The 22375-nt window shown below is 55.2% G+C and overlaps 1 protein-coding gene across 1 annotated transcript in view; it reads right to left on the reverse strand.

The window, feature by feature from the left end:
• CFAP46 (cilia and flagella associated protein 46) overlaps positions 1–22375 on the reverse strand; it is a 94253-nt gene that overhangs the window by 43925 nt on the left and 27953 nt on the right. Inside the window, exons 19-27 of the mRNA XM_040255147.1 lie at positions 22061–22226; positions 20231–20380; positions 18935–19042; positions 16421–16587; positions 8371–8502; positions 7881–8043; positions 6153–6237; positions 2765–2903; positions 2194–2377 (exon numbers count right to left, since the gene is read on the reverse strand). Of these exons, the coding sequence (XP_040111081.1) occupies positions 2194–2377; positions 2765–2903; positions 6153–6237; positions 7881–8043; positions 8371–8502; positions 16421–16587; positions 18935–19042; positions 20231–20380; positions 22061–22226 (1294 nt within the window). The remainder of the gene's footprint in view (positions 1–2193; positions 2378–2764; positions 2904–6152; positions 6238–7880; positions 8044–8370; positions 8503–16420; positions 16588–18934; positions 19043–20230; positions 20381–22060; positions 22227–22375) is intronic.

Genomic DNA, 22375 nt, shown 5'->3' on the forward strand with positions numbered 1-22375 from the left:
GCAGGACCTCACGTCCCACCAGACGCAAGACTGACTCCAGATGGAGCCAGGGCTTAGCCATGAGAGCTGCAAACATGGCAGCCTTGCAGGAAAGGCAGAAAGCTTCAGGCCGAGGATGACAGTTTGGTTTATCGGATACAAAGCTAAAAGCAGAAGCTCCAGCAGCAGAAAAAAATACATTAATTGGACTTCATCAAGATTATAAACTTCTGTGCTACAAATGACATCATCAAGAAAATGAGAAAGTAGCTGAAAAGACAACCTACGGAATGACAAAAAATACTTACAAATCATGTATCTGATGAGGGGCTTGTATCCAAAACATACAAAGAATATCTACAACCCAACAATAAGTAAACGCTGGGCTGGATGAAGCACAAGCTGGAATCAAGATTGCCAGGAGAAATATCAAGAACCTCAGATATGCAGATGACACCACCCTTATGGCAGAAAGTGAAGAAGAACTAAAGAGCCTCTTGATGAAAGTGAAAGAGGAGAGTGAGAAAGTTGGCTTAATGCTCAACATTCAGAAGACTAAGATCATGGCATCTGGTCCCATCACTTCATGGCAAATAGATGGGGAAACAGTGGAAACAGTGCCTGACTTTATTTTGGGGGGGCTCCAAAATCACTGCAAATGGTGATTGCAGCCATGAAATTAAAAGACGCTTACTCCTTGGAAGGAAAGTTATGACCAACCTAAACAGCATATTAAAAAGCAGAGACATTACTTTGTCAACAAACGTCAGTCTAGTCAAGGCTATGGTTTTTCCAGTAGTCATGTATGGATGTGAGAGTTGGACTGTAAAGAAAGCTGAGCACCAAACAATTGATGCTTTTGAACTGTGGTGTTGGAGAAGACTCTTGAGAGTCCCTTGGACTGTAAGGAGATCCAGCCAGTCCATCTATAGGAAATCACTCCTAGGTGTTCATTGGAAGGACTGATGGTAAAGCTGAAACTCCAATATCTTTGTCATGCGAAGAGCTGACTCATTTGAAAAGCCCCTGACGCTGGGAAAGATTGAAGGCAGGAGTAGAAGGGGACGGCAGAGGATGAGATGGTTGGATGGCATCACCAACTCAACGGACATGAGTTTGAGTAAACTCCAGGAGTTGGTGATGGACAAGGAGGCCTGGTGTGCTATGGTTCATGGGGTTGCAGTCGGACACGACTGAGCGACTGAACTGAACTGAATAATAAGTGGACAGATGACCAAATTTAAAAATGTGCAAAGCATCTGACATTTCTCCAAAGACATGCAGATGGCCAGTAAGGGCAGGAAAGGACGCTTGCTGTTAGTTGCTAGGGAAATGCAAGTCATACCAGGATTCAAGTAGTTAGAGAGTCATCACGTGGCCTGGCAGTGCACTCCCAGGTATGCGCCCAAGAGAATAACTGTACACGCGTCTGTACAAACTCCTGCACACGCATGTCACAGAGTGAGTAAGTGGAAGCAACGCACAGGCCCGGGGACACACGTCCATCCACAGGACGGCAGTCTGTCCGGCCGCTGGGAGTGAAGCCCTGATGTGTGCCTCCCCAGACAAGGCCCAGGGAGGGCGGCCGGATCCAGAGTACCTGCCAGCCTGCTCCCATCCTTGTGACCCTGGCTCCCTGGGGCTGGCGGGGAGGTGGGGAGGGACAGGGTGCCAACCGACCCGGGGGGTTGGGGGTGCCGAAGTATTCTGGAAAGGACTGAGATGGGGGCTGCACAGCCCTGCAAATTTATGAAAAGCTTGGCCAGCGGCCCCCCACCTGGCCTCAGGAGCCCTGGCCTGGCTTCAGGAGGTGCAGGGGCGCCTATGGGCACTTGTCGGGGAGCCAGGCCTCTGCTTGACCACAGGAACCTGTGCTTAGACCCCTTCCTGGGGGACACCCCAACCTGAGAGCGCTCAAATCGGGATACCTGCCCTTCCCCAGATCTCCAAGTGCATCGAGAGGAACCTGTGTCTTAGCTTCTGGGGGTGTGGGCTGTCCCCAAGGACCCCCAAACTCTGCAGAGCCCTGTGTCCTCCCTGACCACTGGCCACCCCCCCCCACCTCCCCCCCGCCACCCGCAGCCTCGCTAGGACCACATCCCTCGGGCAGGAGGACGGCGTCTCAGGCCTGGCTCTGCCCCTGCCCCACTCTCCTCCCGAGGTACCAGGCGCCTCCCCAGCCCAAGCGCGGGCCCCCAGCCGCACCCCGCTGACCTGCAGGGCCTGGATGGCATTGTGGTAGCAGGTCAGCTCGCCGTGCACGCTCTTGGAGTTGAGGGCCAGCCGCTGCCACATGTGGGCCAGGTACTCCTCGCTCTGGTCCCTGAACTTCTGGATTTCCATCAGGAAGCTCTGGCCGAGCTTGGCCTTCACGATGACCATGTGTTTGAAGATCAGGCTGAAGAAACGTCAGGGAGAAATTAATGCCTGAACTGAGCGGTAAAAGCCGCAAACATACAGAATGCACCGGAATGGGCGAGTTTGTCCACGTTCCCGCTTACAGAGAGAAAACACAACAAAGGCTGAGTCTCTTGGAAAGAGTGTGTTGCACTGTGTCTTGTTAATTTATCATTTGTGTGTGTTGGGTATTAAATCCTTTCTCTTCTTGTGCTAAGTTCTTAGGACAGAAATAAAACCACCAGAGGAAAGGGGAGAGTGAGGGCTGTCGGGGGAGGCACCCTGGGGGCTGGGGAGGAGGCACCCTGGGGAGGGCTGTGGAGGGCACCCTGGTGGGCTGTGGGGGCTCCCTGGTGGGCTGTGGGGGCTCCCTGGGGCTGGCACTCACAGGCGGTGCGCCGTCCGCGGCAGCACCTGCACGGCCTCGTCCAGCACCTTGAGGCCGCCCTCCCAGTCGTCCTGGTCAGCGTGGCTGTGGAAGAGCAGCCCGTAGAGCGCGGCCCGCACCGTTAGGTCATCCTCGGTCCCTGCGGTGGGAGAGGGGGCTCAGGGGGCCCTGGGAACACCAGGGTGCCGGGTGACGGTCCTGGGAGTGGGGCGCGAGCAGCTTGAGGAGACCCCACCCAGGCGTCCGCAGGACCGGGAGCCCCAGAAAGCACTGGGGACCCGGCCGCCAAGGCCCCCTGCCTCAGAGCCGGGCGGCCAGCAGGACCACATGTGCTTCCGGCCACCACGTGCTTGCAGTCTGACACGCTTGAGGTCTTCGAGCCTCAGACGTGCAGGGCTGCCCTGCAGGGCCAGCCTCGGGGCAAATGCCTCAGTCCTCTTGGGGGTGATGACTCAGGGGTCCTCACGGCGCACCCTGCCCTGCTGTCCCCCCGCCCAAAGCCTCACCTCCACCAGCTGCCCCACTGCACCCTGCCTCTCCAGGCTTCCCCAGCCCTGCAGGCCCAGGGTGGAGGCCGGAACCCAGATCTCGTGCACCGCTCACTCCAACAGCACGGCACTGCCTGGGCCTCAGCTCCAGCCAGCCAGCCAGCCAGTCAGTTCAGGCGTTCCGTCACTCAGTCGTGTCCAACTGTTTGCGACCCCATGGAGTGCAGCTCGCCAGGCCTCCCTGTCCATCACCAACTCCCAGAGTCCAGCAAATCCATGTCCATTGAGTCAGTGATGCCATCCAGCCATCTGTCATCCCCTTCTCCTGCCTTCAATCTTTCCCAGCATCAGGGTCTTTTCCAATGAGTCAGCACTTCGCATCAGGTGGCCAAAGTATTGGAGTTTCAGCTTCAACATCAGTCCTTCCAATGAACACCCAGGACTGATCTCCTTTAGGATGCACTGGTTGGATCTCCTTGTCCAAGGGACTCTCAAGAGTCTTCTGTAACACCACAGTTCAAAAACATCAATTCTTCTGCACTCAGCTTTGTTTACAGTCCAACTCTCACATCCATACATGACCACTGGAAAAACCATAGCTTTGACTAGACGGACCTTTGTCGGCAAAGTAATGTCTCTGCTTTTTAATATGCTGTCTAGGTTGGTCACGGAGAAGGCAATGGCACCTCACTCCAGTACTCTTGCCTGGAAAATCCCATGGACAGAGGAGCCTGGTGGGCTGCAGTTCATGGGGTCGCGAAGAGTCGGGCACGACTGAGAGACTTTACTTTCACTTTTCACTTTCACGCATTGGAGAAGGAAATGGCAACCCACTCCAGTTCTTGCCTGGAGAATCCCAGGGACGGGGGAGCCTGGTGGGCTGCCATCTATGGGGTAGCACAGAGTCGGACACGACTGAAGCGACTCAGCAGCAGCAGCAGCAGCAGCTAGGCTGGTCATAGCTTTTCTTCCAAAGAGCAAGCGTCTTTTAATTTCATGGCTGCAGTCTCCATCTGCAGTGATTTTGGAGCCCCCCCAAAATTAAGTCTGCCACTGTTTCCATTGTTTCCCCATCTATTTGCCATGAACTGATAGGACCAGATGCCATGATCTTAGTTTTCTGAATACTGAGTTTTCAGCCAACTTTTTCACTCTCCTCTTTCACTTTCATCAAGAGGCTCTTTAGTTCTTCTTCACTTTCTGTCATAAGGGTGGTGTCATCTGTATATCTGAGGTTATTGATATTTCTCCTGGCAATCTTGATTCCAGCTTGTGCTTCATCCAGCCCAGCATTTCTCATGATATACTCTGCATACAAGTTAAATAAGCAGGGTGACAATATACAGCCTTGATGTACTCCTTTCCCAATTTTGTACCAGTCTGTTACTCCATGTCCAGTTCTAATTAATGCTTCTTGACCTGCACACAGATTTCTCAGGAGGCAGGTCAGGTGGTCTGGTATTCCCATCTTTTTTAAGAATCATCCACAGTTTGTTGTGATCCAGACAGTCAAAGGCTTTGGTGTAGTCAATAAAGCCATAAAGTGGCCTTAGCCCTACTGTCCATCAAAGCAGAGGCCCCACAGCTGGTCCCAGAAGCTCCGGCTGTCCTGTTTTACATCAGTGACCATGTAGCTCTCTTTCCTGTGTTTGAATCACTATAGCGAAGGGGTGAACACGCCCAGGATCCTGCCGGCATGCCATCCAGCTGCCGGCTAAGAGGACAGCAGCAACTCCCACCCCCCAGGCCCCTGTGCTCCCCTTCCCCTCTGCCCCTCCCGTCAGTGCCGGCACGGAATTCACAGGAGCAGCTGGATTTAGGCTCATGGTCAGATAAACTGGTCAACATCTGACACGCAGGAACCCTGTGGGTTCTCCTCACAGCTCAGCCAGCGCAACGTGGAGCCACACGCTTGAGCCAATAGGGCTCCTCACAGTCAGGCTATTTGTTACTGCAGCTCAGCATCTCCTAACCGGACCAGTGCAACTACCCGGGCATCACAGACAGAAATGTACCATTTAGCTGCAAGCTGGATGCAAATACCTTTCCAGTGTTCACTCTTTAACTTCCTGCATTTCTCATTATTCTCTCGTCATTTAAATTCTCATGTATCTGAAAGTGTGCCTTTTTGACCACTCTAAACTTTAGGAAGTAACCTTTCCTCAAAACACTGCTTTGCTCAATTCTAGTTTCTCGCTTTCCCTATAATTTGAATTTTTACAGCTGCTAAGGCTGTAGCCATCTGATGTATATTTCAGCACATGGAGTAAAGTGTAGCCGGGGTGCCGGGTGCGCCAGGGGTACAGGTCCCCACAGCCCGGCTCCTTGCAGGTCCTGCGCGTTGGGCTGCCGTCTGCGTCTCCCCCGGCCGCACCAGCAAACAGTGTGAACTGCTGGGTCTAGAGCTCAGCTTAATAATTATATACAGGCACGTTCTTGTTCACTATTTTAAATCAGAGTTTCTCTCTCACAGACTCTGCAGTGCCTGAGGGAGCGGCTGCTGCTCGAATCCACGTGTTCAGCCTTCCCGGTGTACACCTCGGCCCCACACTAACAAGGATGGGCCACTCCGTTCTTTACCAGATAGTCATCTTATCTTAGAAATAAATCATAGAGGATTTACTGTCTTAAGATCACTTTTTCCCACAGAAATGTATCTCCACGTTTCTATGGCTATAGACGTGTGAGGTATCTGCCAGAATAAGCCAGAGAGCAGCCCTCAGGGCTTGGTTTCCTTGTGAGCACAGCGGGGGTTCCTGGTTGTTTGCAAAGGGCCCGCTCCGTGCCCACCCTGTGTTCAGCGCTGAACTGGCACTACCTGTGCTTACAGCCATGACTTTGCCAGCTCTACAGAGACTGCAAAAGCATCTAAAAGCACGCGCACTTCCCAGCCTACAAACCTGGGAGGAAATTCCCTTCCGTCATCCCTCCGCTTTGGAAGTCAGCCGTGGGCCACTGGTGCAGAAGCAGCGTCCCCCCTTTCTCCTGAAGTAAAAACAGATCAACGACACAGACGTCAAAGCTGCAATTTATTATTTCATCAGTTTGCTTTTCATTGGGCTCCATATCGAATTATGGAAATCACAGCTAAACTTCTGAAATACTAAGTCCCAAGAAGTGGAATCACACTTTGTTCCAGGTCAAGGTTCACTGACTCAGAACCAATGTACACACAGGCGCACACACAGGCGCACAGACTAGACAGACCAGCCCCTCAACAAAGCGACGGCTTTTAGTGACACAAAGCGCCCGAGGCAGCTGTACAGCTTTGAGTCAAGGGGATCAAGAGCACATTAGGAAACCTTAACGGGACGCGAGAAAAGCAGGGCTCAGGGGAAGATCATTGCTGCAAATGCCAGCATTGAGAAAGAAGACAGACCTCAAACCAACAGTCTAACTGTACACCTTAAGGAATTGGGGGGGGGGAGCTAAATCCAAAGGTGGGTGGTTATTAAATATAGAGCACAGAAAATAATGGGAAAAAGCAACGCAAGATCAACAAAACGGACAGACCTTTCGCTAGACCGACAGAGAAAGAAAGAAGACCCAAGGAACTGAAACCAGAAGCGGGGGTGGAAGCAACAGTATCAGCCGTACAGTGAGAGAAAGAACTGCCGCATCAACAGAGCAGCAGTCGATTAGCAACTCTATTCCCACAAACTAGACAGCATGAAAGAAACAGAGAAATCCCTCCAAACACTCAAATCGCCTAAGCTGACTCAGGAAGAAACAAAAACATTTCAACAAACTTCTAACAGTAAAGTCTGAATCAGTAATCAGAAACCTCCCAATAAAGAAAATTCTTCGACAAGACGGCTTCATGGGTGAATTCTACCAAACGTTTTGAAAAAGAACCACACTGACCCTTCTCAATTCTTCAGAAAACTGAAGAGGAGGGAATAGCTCTTAACTCGTTCTATGAGACCAGCATTACTTTGACAGAGGTCCAGATAAAGACATCACAAGAAAAGAAAATGATAGATGAATATCCTTTATGAATACAGAGGCAGAAATTCTCAACAAAATACGCTGCCGAGTCGCAAACTGAATCCAACAATACGGTGAAACATCAGTCACCATGAGCAAGCGAGCTCCGTCCCAGGAACACAGGGTAGTCCCGCATAAAGGAGGCATCGTACTGATACAAGGAGTAAAGGAGGAAGCCCCGCGGTCACCTCAGCTGATGCAGGGAAGGCACTGGACAAAATCCAAAAGGCTTCATCACGTCTCCCAGAAAGTAGGGGGCACCCTCAGCGCAACAGAGCTGTGAGAGGTCTCAGCTGGCGCGGCGCTCGGGGCCGGCGGCTGAAGCCGTTCCCTGGGCCGCGACCGCCCTCCCCCGGACCACGGGGCAGCGGGGAGGCTGCGCGCAGGGCCCCGGACGCCCTCCCTCCCTCGGGGGCCTCCCTGCGCCCGGGGCGGTCTGTGCCCCCAGCCGGCCCCCTCTCCTCGCGCATACGGGAGCTTTCGGAGAGCGGGCGGGAGGCCGCGGAGCCGCCCGCCTGCCCCGCCGGGGCCTCGGCGCTGTCACTGCCCGCGCCCCCAGGCGGCCCCCGTGCGCCTCGCCCTCGCGGCCCCGCGGCGCCCGCCCTCCCCCGGGCGCAGGCAGGACGCGGGCGCCCCGGCACCTGCTTCCTGGCCTCCGTCCTGTGGATGATGCTGAGGAGCCTCTGGGTGGCGCTCTTGCACTTCTTCCGGCTGCCGGCGGAGGACAGCAGCGGGAGCCAGGCGTTCCAGCAGTGCCGGGCGGCCAGCATCACCAGGGCGCTGCTCCCCGCGATGCCTGCAAACCTGCGGGGAAAGGCCTGGCCTCGACTGGCGCTGGGGGTGGGGGCCCAGGTCAGCTCCGCAGGGCCTGGACGGGCTCCTCCCGGCAGCCGTGCTGCGACCACGCACCACCCTCCGCTCCCGGTTTCTTGGGCCCCTCCCAGTTCAGCCGTTCATTCTGCCCGGGACCCTGGGGGTGGACTGGGGGTCGCCGCACGGGGCAGGAGATGACCCCGGCCGCAGGGCCCTCGGGGAGGGGCGGACCCTGGGGACAGTCCCCGCGGAGCGCCATTCGCCGTGGTACCCCGCGTCTCCACCCACGGCGACTGGCCCTCGAGAGCCGAGGCGCACCTGGCGCTCTCGATGAAGGCCTTGGCGGCCGCCAGGCGCAGCTGCTTCCGCCCCTTGAGGTTCTCCATGATGCTCCTGCCCTGGATGCAGGCCACCGAGCTCAGCATCTCTGCCAGCAGCTGAACCTCCACCCTGGAGACAGACAAGCGCCTCGGCTCGCAGGAGGCTCCACCGGGAGGAAGGTGCTGCCGAAGGGGAGAGCCCCAGGAGCCGCCTGGTGGGGGAGGGGGCTGGGGGCGTCCAGAGTTAGCTAGTTCGTTAGTGAACGTCCCCGAACCAGAACTAACCTCTGAGTCCAGCCAACCCGCAGAGCCATGAGACAGAATCACAAACTGATGTCTGAATGACTACTTTGTAGGGTGTCTTGTGCGGCAATGTGAATGGAAGGAGGCCCCACCCCAGGCGAGGTCCGGCCCTGCGGGAGCAAGGGGGCCTGTCCCCAGTGCCGCAGAGCACGACTTGTTCAGCGGCCTGTGCTCTGCGCTGAGAACCGAGAGCCTGCAGTTCAGACTCTGCAACATCAGGTGCCGGGAGCGCTCTCCTCTCAGCAGCTCGTGCACTCACCAGACGTGCATTCCTGCAGCTTGGCCTGGGGGCACCAGACTCACTCCAGGAGAAAAGCACTGGTTCCTGGGGAGACCCACCTCCCCATGGCTGGGACACCCTGAAGCCAGGGACCTGAATGCAGGAGCCGCCAGCTACTCGGCCACCCTGTCCATCAGGAGTCCAGGGGAAAAGGAGGCTGCTCCTCGGCCTGCAAGGATCAGGGTCTGCAGGGCCCGGTCAAGTCCACTCTAGGGATGATGAATGGCAAGCTGGCTCCATCCCCCGGGAGGTGGGGGAGAGCCTGCCTGAGTGGGCCTTGGCATCCTGGAGACCTGAAGACCAGGACGGCGTCCTTGGGGAGAGTCTGTCAAGGACAGCTGGGTGACCTGCTGAGTGTCCTTTTGTTCTGTCTGCCACTGGAGGAGAATGTTGAAATCTACAGCTGTAATTGTGACTGTGTCTAATTCTCTGACTTTTGAAGCTCTGCCGTTAAGCATATGCGCACTTAGGATTCTACATTTTCTTGCTGATTGAACCTTTTCTCTCATCACACTTCCTACAACCCACCAGTGCGCTTACACCCGAGGCCGGCAGAGTCCATCTCCTGCCCCCTTAAACTATTCCTCCATGTCTTTTTGTATTTGGAGGGTCTCTCTTGAAAACGGCTTCCAGTTGGGTCTTGCTTTTTGGATCCAGTGGGACAACCTCTGCATTTTCCCTGGAGTGCTGCTCTGTTGCTCTTAACCCCTTTTTTGACGTGGTCAGGCGCAGTCTTCCACTTTGCTGTTTTCCTTTTGTCGCATGTGTCCTGTTTCTTTCCACCCCCGTTTGGATTAATTGAATATTTTTTAGTATCCAACTTTCTCTCTCCATTGGGTTTTCCATTATGAGCCTCTGTTTTCCTCTGTTTGTAGCACTTGCCTAGTGATCACAGGGTACACCCTTCGCGGATCGCAGTCTGGGCAACTGGCGTCACGTCACTGCACGGATGACAGGAGGCCACCACACGGATGTGTGTCTCTCAGGCCCACCCTCTGCGTAGCCGCCGTCACACCCTTTCCTTCCACAGCTCTCTGTAATCTCACAGCACGATGTATGTTTGTTTTAAAGCAGCATGTGCCTTTTAAGGGCTTCCCAGGTGGTGCTAGCAGTAAAGAGCCTGCCTGCCGATGCAGCAGAGGTAAGAGATGCGGGGTTGGTCCCTGGGTCGGGAGGATCCCCTGGAGGAGGGCACGGCAACCCACCCCACTCTTCTTCCCTGGAGAATCCCCATGGGCAGAGGAGCCTGGCGGGCTAGAGCGCACGGGGCAGGGAGTCAGACAGGACGGAGCGGCTGAGCACAGCACACAGTCCGGTGACTTTTCAGGAACTGAAGGGGGAAGAGCTGCGCCCGCTCAGCCGCAGGCCCGCCACTCCAGCGTTTGCCGCTGCTTCCCGAGCGGAGTCTCCGTCAGGGACCACCCCCCTTCAGGCAGGGCAACCTCCCGAGCACACGTGCTCCGCGTTGGCTCTTCTGGGGATGGAGTCCCTCGGTTTTAATTAATCTAAAATGTCTTGACTTTGCCTTCATTGACTGAAGACTATTTTTGGTGGACAGAGAGTTCTAGATCAACCAGGCTTTTTCTTTCTTACCACTTACAGCGGGCCGCACGGCTCCCGGTGAGAACCTGGACCTCATCTGTGTGTGCGACGCGTCTGCTTCCCTTCAGGGTTTTCCTGTCGCCTCTGAGTGTGCAGCCCAGCGATTTGACTACAATAAATACAGGTGCGGTTTCCTTTATATGTTTATCCTGCCTGGGGTTCACCGAAAATCCTGGATCTCTCTGTTGGCATCTTTAATTCAGTTTCCACCTTGCTCTCGGGCCTCTGACCTTCCGAGACCCCACCTGCACTTGTGCGGCTGCAGCCTTCAGGCCTTCCCTCCTGTGCGGTTTCCATCGTCTGCTGGCCAGTGTCCGGGCCCGCCCAGTGACGGGTCCACATCAGAGGTCATACTCGTCACTTCTAGAATTTTCCCCCGTTCTTTGTTATAGTTGCCATTGCTTTGTTGAAATTCCCCGCCTATACACTAATTTGTCTATGAAAACCCTTTCTTTCTTGTCTTTATAATCACGGTTTTAAGCCCATCATCTGCTGACTCCAACACCCGTGCCATGGCTGAGCCTGCTCTTTCTCCTGGGCCACCCACGTTTTCATTTTTCCACGTCTAGTGACTTCTGCTGCTATGCTGGGCAGTGGGGGTGGGGGGCTGTATTGTTCAGAGCGTGGCTGAGATAGCCTCCTTTAAAGGGAGATTGGGTTTCTCTCTGGCAGCCGGCAGCCAGTGAATTTCCTTGTGGCTCATCCTTATCCGACTGAGATCTAGGTCGGGCTCTAGGGTACGTCTTGCAGAGCCCTTACAGCCTTGCCCCTAAGGCCTGCTCTTCCTAATAGGAGAGGCTCAGTGGACGCTCCCTGGCTCCTGGGTCGGCACAGGAACTCCCTCATCTCTGTCACTTGCTTCTGCCAGGCATGCATCGCGCCTTCTCGCCGCAGGAGCCTCCTTCCGCCTCGCGTCCTGTGGGGTCCAGCTGCCCCGGCAGCCCCTGGCTTTGATCTCCAGCCCCCTCGACTGTTTCTTCTCTCGGGGCTCCTCTGCCTCCCTACCGCAGGCAGAGGCTGCATGTGCGGGTCACGTCTGACGGTCTCTTCTTGCAGGAAGTGCTGCCTTGGGCCATCTGCTGGCCAGTGTCTGGAAACAGACGCTTCATGTATTTTATCAAGTTTTACAATTTTGTTTTAATAGCACAAGCATCAGAGAAGGCAATGGCACCCCACTCCAGTACTCTTGCCTGGAAAATCCCATGGACAGAGGAGCCTGGTAGGCTGCGGTCCATGGGGTCGCTAAGAGTCGGACACGACTGAGCGACTTCCCTTTCACTTTTCACTTTCATGCATTGGAGAAGGAAATGGCAACCCACTCCAGTGTTCTTGCCTGGAGAGTCCCAGGGACGGGGGAGCCTGGGGGGCTGCCGTCTGTGGGGTCACACAGAGTTGGACACGACTGAAGCGACTCAGCAGCAGCGGCAGCATATGAGATCCATTATGTGTCATGGCTAGAACTGGCAGAAAAAGTGACTTAAATTCATATATAAAGACCCAACAGTGATGATGATTATGTTAAACAAAAATGCTAAACAAAGTAGGAAGGTAACCTCTGTTGGTTTACTTTAGGGATCAGTGTGAAGTTTATATTTTACGTTAATAGTATCAACATGAAACGGATTCTGGTAATTACACACTTGCCCTGGAGGAGGGCATGGCAACGCACTCCAGTACTCTTGCCTGGAGAATCCCGTGGACAAAGCAGCCTGGCGGGCTGCCGTCCGCGGGGTTGCAAAGAGCACAGCCACGTGAGCTCCGCTGTGTCATGCGTCCACGCGAGAATGCTAGGTGACTAGCAGCCTGAAGGCTGCAGCCGCACAAGTGCAGGTGGGGTCTCGGAAGGTCAGAGGCCAGAGAGCAAGGTGGAAATTGTCTCAAACTGAATTAAAGATACCAACAGAGAGATCCAGGATTTTCGGTGAACCCCAGGCAGGATAAACATATAAACAGCACCATTTAAACCTGTTTGCACTATTGTGAAATGCTATCTTAAACATTACTCTGTGACCAATTCCACTGTTTATCTAACTTGCAAAATAGAAAAAAAATAGCATAAAAATTTGAAATGTGTATATGCGTGTGTATATATATATATATAATTTTTTTTTTTTTTTTTACGGTGAATCATTTGCAGGACAGGCCACAGGGCTGAAGCCGACTGGGAATCTTGCTGACTAGAGCCAGGGGCAGGGCTTTGAGCGGCCAGCAGGGCCATGTGAAGTGTGGCACGCCCTTTAGAGACCGCTGGCCTCTGCCTCTCCAGCCTCCCAGCGCCCAGCTCCAGGCCTGCACACAGCCGGTGCTCAGTGTGGCTGAGAGAAGGGGCGAGCCCATGGTCAAGCCCCGGGAGGGGCGACCCCACTGGGCGCAGTGACACCGACCGCCACGAGAGGGCAGCAGTAGTCTACAAATGAGTTCTCAAAGGTCACGTGAAAACCAAGCTCCCAGTCTCAGGACCTGCCCTTTATTGCCACATGTAAACATCTATATTTAGGCCAGGAGTTGCTGTTTTAAAATAAAATTCGATTTAAGGATCACTGGTGAAACAAAGGTGGACGGGCGCCCCCCACTCTGGGCCTTGGGAAGCTCTGCTGTGCCTGCCGCAAGCAGTGACGTCAGCCTCATCAATCACCGAAGACATCGCAGCGCTGACTTCTCGCAGCTGTTTCTTTCTTTCAAAATTAGCTTCTGAGTTTTTATCAAGGTGGCACCTACTACGTGGTTAAGAACTCTCCACCCAGCTCCCAGTCTGCTCCCCAGGAAGCACTGGCCCCAGTCTTCGGCTCTGTGTCCTAGTGGGTACATTTTTCTCTCCAGAAAGGGGCTTCCTTCTTGGTTTCCTGGTTTATGAATGTCACACATAACCGACAGAAGTCTCACCATGGTGACCACGCAGCATGGCCTCCTCAGAGCGTCCTTCTGCCCTTTGCCCGACTTACCAACGCAGCTGGCCCTGGCATTGCTTTTATTTCCATTTATTCTCTCTGTACCTCGGAGTATCCTGTAGACCGTCAAGTGGCGTTCCACCACTCAGCCTCCCAGCTGCGGGTCTTACACACCTGTTCTCTCCCTCTTCCCGCTGCTAAAATATGTTAGCTGTGCTTTCACTGTATTTTCGTGCTGTCAAAATTGGTAGCCCTTACGTTTTATTGGGTAACCGTGGATAAATCTCCTTTGACAAAATGCTAGTCCTAACACAGAAATATCAATAAACACCATGATAGTGTCAGCTCAGGCAGCATATTACTTCCGTGTCTCCTGGCGTTTCCAGTTCCCTTTTCTCCCTTCTTCCTCCTCTGGTCCTGCCCTTACATCCTGGCAGAGGCGGCCCGCAGCCAGCAGCACAGCTCGGCAACTTTTCTGGATTGAATCTCTTATCTGCAGCATCCAACATCTTTTCATTTTTTGGTTTACTCCTTCATTTTTCCAGAGTGTTATCCTCAAGTAACTTTCTAGAAACAGATGTATGGCAAATACGTTTTCTGTTTAAAAGTAACTTTCTTTACTCCATGCCTGAAAGCCTGGGTGAGTTAGAATTACATAGAAATCTCCTTCCACTTAGACACTCTACTTTCTTTTAGCTTCAAGTGATGGTTCCTGAGAAGACTGCTGCACTTCTGTGTCCTGCTTCTTTGCAGACAGCTCCCTTCTAAAAGCTGTAGGACATGCTTCTTATGGCCTGACTGCCCTGTGGTGCACTTGGCTGGGAGCGTCTCTCGTTCTTCTCACTGGCCGGAGCGTTGGAGAGTCAGTCCCGAGAGTCAGTCCCCTGCGCAGGGAGCTCTCCTGCGCCACTCTTTTCCTAATTCCTCTCTTAGGAGCTCTTTCCTCCCTCTTCCTGTAATTCCAATAGTCGGGTGTTGGGTCCCATACAGCCTCTGGCTTTTCTGTCACGCTTTCTGTCTGTCCTTCTTTACATATTTTCTGAGAGATTTCCTCACGCTTCACCTTCTAGCTCTTCACTGACTCTATTTTCACTTTCAGAAATTACCTTTCTAATTTTCAAGAGCTCTTTAATCCTTTCCCTTTTGCTTCTTATTCCTTTTCCATAATAAGTAAGTAACTAAGTAAGTGTTAGCTGCTCAGTCGTGCCCGACTCTTTGAGACCCCATGGACTGCAGCCCACCAGGCTCTTCTGTTTGTGAGATTTTCCAGGCAAGGATACTGGAGTGAGTTGCCGTTCCCTTCTCCAGGGGATCTTCCCAACCCAGGAACTGAACCCGGGTCTCCTGCACGGCAGGTGGAATCTTTACCGACTGAGCTACAAGGGACGTCCTTTTCCATAATGCTACATTTTAATTTTTAAATGTTACATCTCAAGATATTGGAAGTTATTTACTTTTATGATGTTCACTCAGATCATCATGTGATCTGTGAAATGAGTCACAGAGGCCTCAGCTGTCTGAGGGCCTGTTGGGGAGGTCCCATGCCCCCCAGGCACCTCAGTTACCCCAGACAGGAGGGCCCCCCACCCACACGCCCCAGACAGCAGGGCGCCCCCCACCACATGCCCCAGACAGGTGCCTCTACTTATTGTCCAGATGGAGGCAGAAAAAGTGCCTCCGCCCCTCCCACTCTCTGACAGCCCAGCCAGTAGAGACGGTCACAGCCAGCCAAAAGGAAGCCGCCTGCACTTCAGACCCCCAGCTCCTCCAATGACTCCGGTCACTGCAGGCCCTCCTGACACCCCTTTCCATATAAAAGTAAGCTCCCCTCCTTGTTTTCTGGACTCTCTGTCGTCCAGCAAAGTTTGCATTTACCTAAGTGCAATTCGTCTGCTGTTCCCTGAAAGAACCTGCCTTTCCTGGGAGATAGCTGGCCGTTATTTTATTATGGCACTCTCATCCTAAGCAATTTTCCTGATTTCTTCCTGTTGGTGTTCTCTTTAAAGCTAAAACCTTTTCAAAACTCTGAGAAACCTCAGTTCATGCGTGATGAACGTGGCTTATTTGCTGACGGGCACAGCTTTACAATGGTCAGTGGACTGGTGTCTGGCGGGGAACCCCAGGAAGACTTCCGAGAAGAACCCCAAGTCCCTGCCTGGTGTCAGATGTCCTGCCGGGCAACCGGGCACTCTGTGTACCACCCCTGCGCCTTCTCTGTCTCCCCGCACTGGGCACCTGGGCTGGCCGCCCCCGCATCCTCCCTGAACCCGTGGCCCCATCTGATGCACCGCGCCCCGCAGTAAGACCAGGGTGCGGCGTCTGGAAATCTTTCACAAGCAAAGACTTGGATCCGGCCCTGCACCACCAGCCTAGCCGAGCTGCCACAATGGGTGACTTCCTGACTAGGGGTCCAGGACTCCCTCTTTTAGGAAATAAACTCAGGGAATAAGTTAAAGAGAAGAGCCTCAAGGAAAACAGTCTTTACAGCAGAAATACTCATGATAGCAAAGAAGGAAGACTGGAGTGCCCTCACTACCTGTGAGCTGAAGGGAGCCCGGGGCACAAGGCCACAGACGAGGCTTCGAGGAAGCGTCTGGACGGCACGGGGCCCTGGAGAGCCGGCTGCCGGCAGCACTCAGGTAGCGAGGAGCCAGGTTGGGCGCGGGGGACATTTTTCTTTCACTGTAATCACCATTTAGTTACTTCTGAATTTACTTGGCCTCCTAAGTCACTGGCTCAAAACCACTTTAAACAAAGCTTCCTCTCTGGAGCCGTGGGTTGAGCTGTGAGACCCTTTCCACATCTCTGCCCCCAGGATGCTGCTGTGCACGGCTTCCCAGGCCCCCGGATGAGGTGTCGCCCTGGCAGACACGGGGCTGGGGGGGTGAGGCGGCTGTGGGGCCTGTCTGGTGGGGGCTGAGCCCCGGTGGGGGTGCCTCATCATGGGGGCACGGGTCAGGCCCGCGGTGACTCACGGATTGAAGGTCCGAAGGTACTTGATGCCCATCTGGATGGCCTTCTGTGAGCAGGCCATGGTGGCCTCATGGTCCCGGGCCATGTAGGTGAAGTGGGTCAGCCGCATCAGGGTCTGCAACTCCACCAGGAGGTCGGACCAGGTGCACTCTGAGGCCATCTTCACCAGCTGCCCGCGTGGAGGAGGGGATGTCTGTGAGTGGGGGGTGTCTCTACTGCCAGCACGCAGGCTGACCTCCCCCGGGTCCACTGGTCACTTGGTCTTGGCTGAGCCACCCAGGAGGGTGAAGCACTAGCTGCCAACCTTGGCCAAGCCGGGGTGGGCTGGCAGCTCGGGGACAAGTGTCCCAGGGTCCACACTGCCTTCCTGCCACACGGGCGGCCCTGCCCTGGGCGGAGTGTGGAGAAGCACATAGAGTTCCAAAGAATAGCAAGAAGAGATAAGAAAGCCTTCTTCAGCGATCAATGCAAAGAAATAGAGGAAAACAACAGAATGGGAAAGACTAGAGATGTCTTCAAGAAAATTAGAGATACCAAGGGAACATTTCATGCAAAGATGGGCTCAATAAAGGACAGAAATGGTCTGGACCTAACAGAACCAGAAGATATTAAGAAGAGGTGACAAGAATACACGGAAGAACTGTACAAAAAAGATCTTCACGACCCAGATAATCATGATGATGTGATCACTAATCTAGAGCCAGACATCTTGGAATGTGAAGTCAAGTGGGTCTTGGAAAGCATCACTATGAACAAAGCTAGTGGAGGTGATGGAATTCCAGTTGAGCTGTTTCAAATCCTGAAAGATGATGCTATGAAAGTGCTGCACTCAATATGCCAGCAAGTTTGGAAAACTCAGCAGTGGCCATAGGACTGGAAAAGGTCAGTTTTCATTCCAATTCCAAAGAAAGGCAATGCAAAAGAATGCTCAAACTACCGCACAATTGCACTCATCTCACATGCTAGTAAAGTAATGCTCAAAATTCTCCAAGCCAGACTTCAGCAATACGTGAACTGTGAACTCCCTGATGTTCAAGCTGGTTTTAGAAAAGGCAGAGGAACCAAAGATCAAATTGCCAACATCCGCTGGATCATGGAAAAAGCAAGAGAGTTCCAGAAAAACATCTATTTTTGCTTTATTGCCTATGCCAAAGCCTTTGACTGTGTGGATGACAATGAACTGTGGAAAATTCTGAAAGAGATGGGAATACCAGACCACCTAACCTGCCTCTTGAGGAATCTGTATGCAGGTCAGGAAGCAACAGTTAGAACTGGACATGGAACAACAGACTGGTTCCAAATAGGAAAAGGAGTACGTCAAGGCTGTATATTGTCACCCTGCTATTTAACTTCTATGCAGAGTACATCATGAGAAACGCTGGACTGGAAGAAGCACAAGCTGGAATCAAGATTGCTGGGAGAAATATCAATAACCTCAGATATGCAGATGACACCACCCTTATGGCAGAAAGTGAAGAGGAGCTAAAAAGCCTCTTGATGAAAGTGAAAGAGGAGAGTGAAAAAGTTGGTTAAAGCTCAACATTCAGAAAACGAAGATCATGGCATCCGGTCCCATCACTTCGTGGGAAATAGATGGGGAAACAGTGGAAACAGTGTCAGACTTTATTGTTTTGGGCTCCAAAATCACTGCTGATGGTGACTGCAGCCATAAAATTAAAAGACGCTTACTCCTTGGAAGAAAAGTTATGACCAACCTGGATAGCATATTCAAAAGCAGAGACATTACTTTGCCAACGAATGTCCATCTAGTCAAGGCTATGGTTTTTCCTGTGGTCATGTATGGATGTGAGAGTTGGACTGTGAAGAAAGCTGAGCGCCGAAAAATTGATGCTTTTGAACTGCGGTGTTGGAGAAAACTCTTCAGAGTCCCTTGGACTGCAAGGAGGTCCAAGCAGTCCATTCTGAAGGAGATCAGCCCTGGGATTTCTTTGGAAGGACTGATGCTAAAGCTGAAGCTCCAGTACTTTGGCCACCTCATGCGAAGAGTTGACTCACTGGAAAAGACTCTGATGCTGGGAGAGATTGGGGGCAGGAGGAGAAGGGGACGACAGAGGATGAGATGGCTGGATGGCATCACTGACTCGACGGACGTGAGTCTGAGTGAACTCCGGGAGTTGGTGATGGACAGGGAGGCCTGGCGTGCTTCGATTCATGGGGTCGCAAAGAGTCGGACACGACTGAGCGACTGAACTGAACTGAACTGAGCCCTCAGGAAACCAGACTCGGAGGCCCTTAGGGGAGAGGCGGATGAGAGCTGTGCTGAGGACATGGGTGGGGCTCCGGCCACAGGGCTCGGCCCTCTACCGTGTTCCTTATCTCAACAACAGGATTCAAATAAGCACCCGGAGTCAGGTAGGTTTGTCGGGGCACAGCCCCTGGATATGCCCACTAGACACCTGGTGACACCAACCTGGGCCGGGGGGAGGGAAGTGACGCCTGGGGGGAGGGGACGCCTGGGGGAGGGGATGCCTCCGCCGGGGACAGTGCCCCCCTGCCCGGGCCCAGGGGGGCGCAGTGAAGTCCATGAGGCCCAGCCCGTTGCAGGAGTACATCTCCAGAGCGACGAGAACTCTGGTCATGCAGTTGATGTCCTCGTTGGTGCTCTGATGGGAGGAAGTCACAGAGGCCGTGAGGCCCGGGGCTGGCCAACCTGGAATACCTGAGACGTGGACCCCGTGACACAGTGGCTCTTCAGCGACAGGAGGAGCGATTACTGGGAAAGTCTGTCTCCAAGATGCTTTAGTCGCTAAGTTGTGCCAGGCTCTTGTGACCCCGAGCCCACCAGGCTCCTCTGTCCATGGGACTCTCCAGGCCAGAATACTGCAGTGGGTTGCCATTTCCTCCTCCAGGGGATCTTCCCAACCCAGGAATCAAACCCAGGTCTCCTGCATTGCAGGCGGATTCTTTACCGACTGAGCTAGGAGGGAAGCAAAAGACTTGGCGATGAGGGAAGCCAGAAGGACTTCCCTGTGGCTCAGCTGGTAAAGAACCCGCCTGCAATGCGGGAAACCTGGGTTCGGTCTCCAGGGGGGGAAGATCCCCTGGAGAAGGGAAAGGCCAGTATTCTGGCCTGGAGAATCCCATCTACTGTATAGTCCCTGGGGTCGCAAAGAGTCGAGTATGACTGAGCGACTTTGCTTTCCCTTCCTTCCTTCCTGTCTCCAAGTTATCTTTTCATGAGAAACGGGGGCAGGCACTGCAGCCCCTAAGGTGGTCGGGCAGCTAGCTGACCCAGACGTGGGGGGCAACTGGCCAGGCACAGCGGGTGGCCCTGTACCTGTGGGCCATCCCCTTGAACCAGCTCCAATCCATGCTCGCTCCTGCCAAGCTTAGACGCCCCTCCCTGAGGGGCACACTCTCGCCAGCCTCACTTCCCACCTGAACCAGTGTGTCCTGGTCCAGCTGGGCTGATGGAGCTTCCCGTGGGCTCCATCCGTGTCCCGGCCCGTCTGCTGGGTCCCCGGCTGCTCCCCACCCCTCACTCCTGTGGTCTTCGGCTCACAGTTCAGGGGCTGCAGGGTCCTGCCAAGGGGGCGCCCCCTCTGGCCTGGAGGCGCCTCCAGATAAGCCAAAGTGAGGTGTCACAGTGGGTGGACAGTGCCCCAGAAGCCCCGTACTCTTGGTGGACAGTTAGAACCATGGCTGTCGGCTGGAGGAAGGAGGGGAGGCTGCAGCCAGGCAGCTCGAGAAAGCCTTCTGCCCCATTCCTAGGGGAGGCAGCCACAGCCAGGACAGAGCCTCCCGCTGGGAAGCCTCCCAGCACGGCCCTGCCCCCAGGCCGCTGGCAGCACCTGCTCCTCCGTGCCTAGCCGTGGCCCGATCTGCTGCTGCAGGAGCTGCTTGCCCTTCACCCACGTTGCAATGAGCTGCTGCCGGGCACTCACGGGCACCACCTCCTCGGGCTCCATCCCATTGGTCAGGCTTAGGGCAAACTCGCAGATCTGAAATGGAGGGGCTGTTATTCAAGACACCTGAATCCAAACAGGGAACCCAGGCCAAGACCCCATCTGCAAAAACAAGTGGACCTGGCTCTCGGTCCAGCCAGCAAAGTGGTCCACACAGGCCCAGTCCCGAGGCGATGAGGCTCGGTGGCTGCGGCCACACCCTCTCGTGCCCTCACCCCACGGGGAGCCTGGCCTCTGGTGTTGCCATCAGGGCCCCACAGCACCGCTGGTCCCCATGGACTGCGACCCAGTGGCTGATGTTGGCTCTGGGGGCCGCACAGCGAGGACTGCGCCCCCTGCCCCGCTTGCTGTGACGGAGGCCGCGGTTCCCTATCTGTCACGGGGGGTAGAACCCCAACACCTGCCGCAGGCTTTGCCCCTGCAGCTGCCAGGCCGCGCACTCACCATGGGCCCCCCTGTGCTCCACGTTTTCTGAGGTTTCATTTTTCCCCTAAAGTGTAACATGAACACCTGTCTTTCGTGAACTGCTCAGGACCCTGCAGCTCAGAAACCCAGGGGGCTGACGGGCCCACCCCTGCTTGTTCCTCTGAGCAGCCTGGCTGAGGACATGCACTTCCTGGACTAGCCTGGGAAGACCCCTTCCCATCAGACCCCACAGCGGAGAGCATGGTTGATCCCAGACCCAGTCACCTGCCCTCCGTGGGCACGCTGGCCTTGCTCTTTCTGCCGGACACCCAGCCACAGGACAGTCATGCTTCGTGCCCTGTGCTCCTGGACGGTCTGGAAGCCATCGGACACCAGCAAGGGCAGCCCAGGCTCACCCCTCCCTGCCTGATGGGGTCCCTGGAGCCTCACAAGTCGCTCCCTTCTGCCCTCTGCCCGAGCCCTCACCCACTCCGCCCAGCTCTGCCATCCCTCCCAGACAGTGCAGCCAGCCCGGCTTGCCCGGGGCCCAGGCGCCCCCGCAGCCTGACACGGCAGCTCCTTTGCCCTTTCTCCCCGTCCTGTGTCACGGCCGGGCTCGCAGCAGGGGGCAGAGGTGGTCTTTGTACCCCCACAGGAGGTGCTGCTCTGGGCCCAGACTTAGGGCAGCCAAGGGGACTCATTCTCCTTCATGCTGACTCGGGCGGGGACTCGCTTCCCTTCATGTGGACTCGGGCGGGGACTCCCTCTCCATCACGCGGACCCGGGCAGGGACGCCCTCTCCTCACGCGGACCCGGGCGGGGACGCCCTCTCCTCACGCGGACCCGGGCGGGGACTCCCTCTCCTCACGCGGACTCGGGCGGGGACGCCCTCTCCTCACGTGGACTCGGGTGAGCCGGTGGTCACCGGGTGTTGATCAGTGCCATCAACACCCATCCTCCTTGGCCGGGATGGCTTCCCCAGTCCCCGCCACCGGGAGCTAAAGTCAGGGGATAAGCGCCCCCCGCCCGGTCGCTGTGGGACCGACGGCGTCCGGGGTCCGCGTTTTGTGCTCGGTTCTGCCGGGTCCTGCTCTGACCGGCACCGGCCCTGTTCTCCAGCCTCACGTCATGTTTTGTTTTTCTGCGGGCTGGGCCATGCAGGGATGTCTCTGATCTTACAGAGTCCTCATTTCTGGAGAAAGCGCGGCCCGCCCAGCCCCCTGCCCGCAGCGCCATCTCCGGGCAGTTGAGGAGCCCCCAGCCTCACCTCCTCAGCCACCTCCCCGCACCGCCCCACCCGCCGGGCGGTACCTCCACGGCGGCCCTGACTTCCGAGGCGGCCTCAGGGTCCAGCGGCGTGTGGAGCGGGTTGGAGCGCGCCTGCTTCCTGGCCTTCTCGGGCACCAGGGCTGGGATCCAGTGGATAATTAGGCCTCGTGCGAGGGCGCTGCACAGCATCGCCAGCAGCAGCGAGTCCCTGCGAGACAAGCACGTCCAGGCCAGGCCGCCCCAGGGGGAGCTGCGGTGGCGCTGTGACAGGCCGGCCACAGGGCGACCTCTGTGCCGCGTGGGCGGGACCCCCAGGGCGTCCGCGGGGCCTGGACGCATGCCCACCACTGGGCCGTC

Source organism: Oryx dammah, unplaced genomic scaffold (genome assembly GCF_014754425.2).
Source record: "Oryx dammah isolate SB20612 unplaced genomic scaffold, SCBI_Odam_1.1 HiC_scaffold_14, whole genome shotgun sequence".
Taxonomy (NCBI): Eukaryota; Metazoa; Chordata; class Mammalia; order Artiodactyla; family Bovidae; genus Oryx; species Oryx dammah.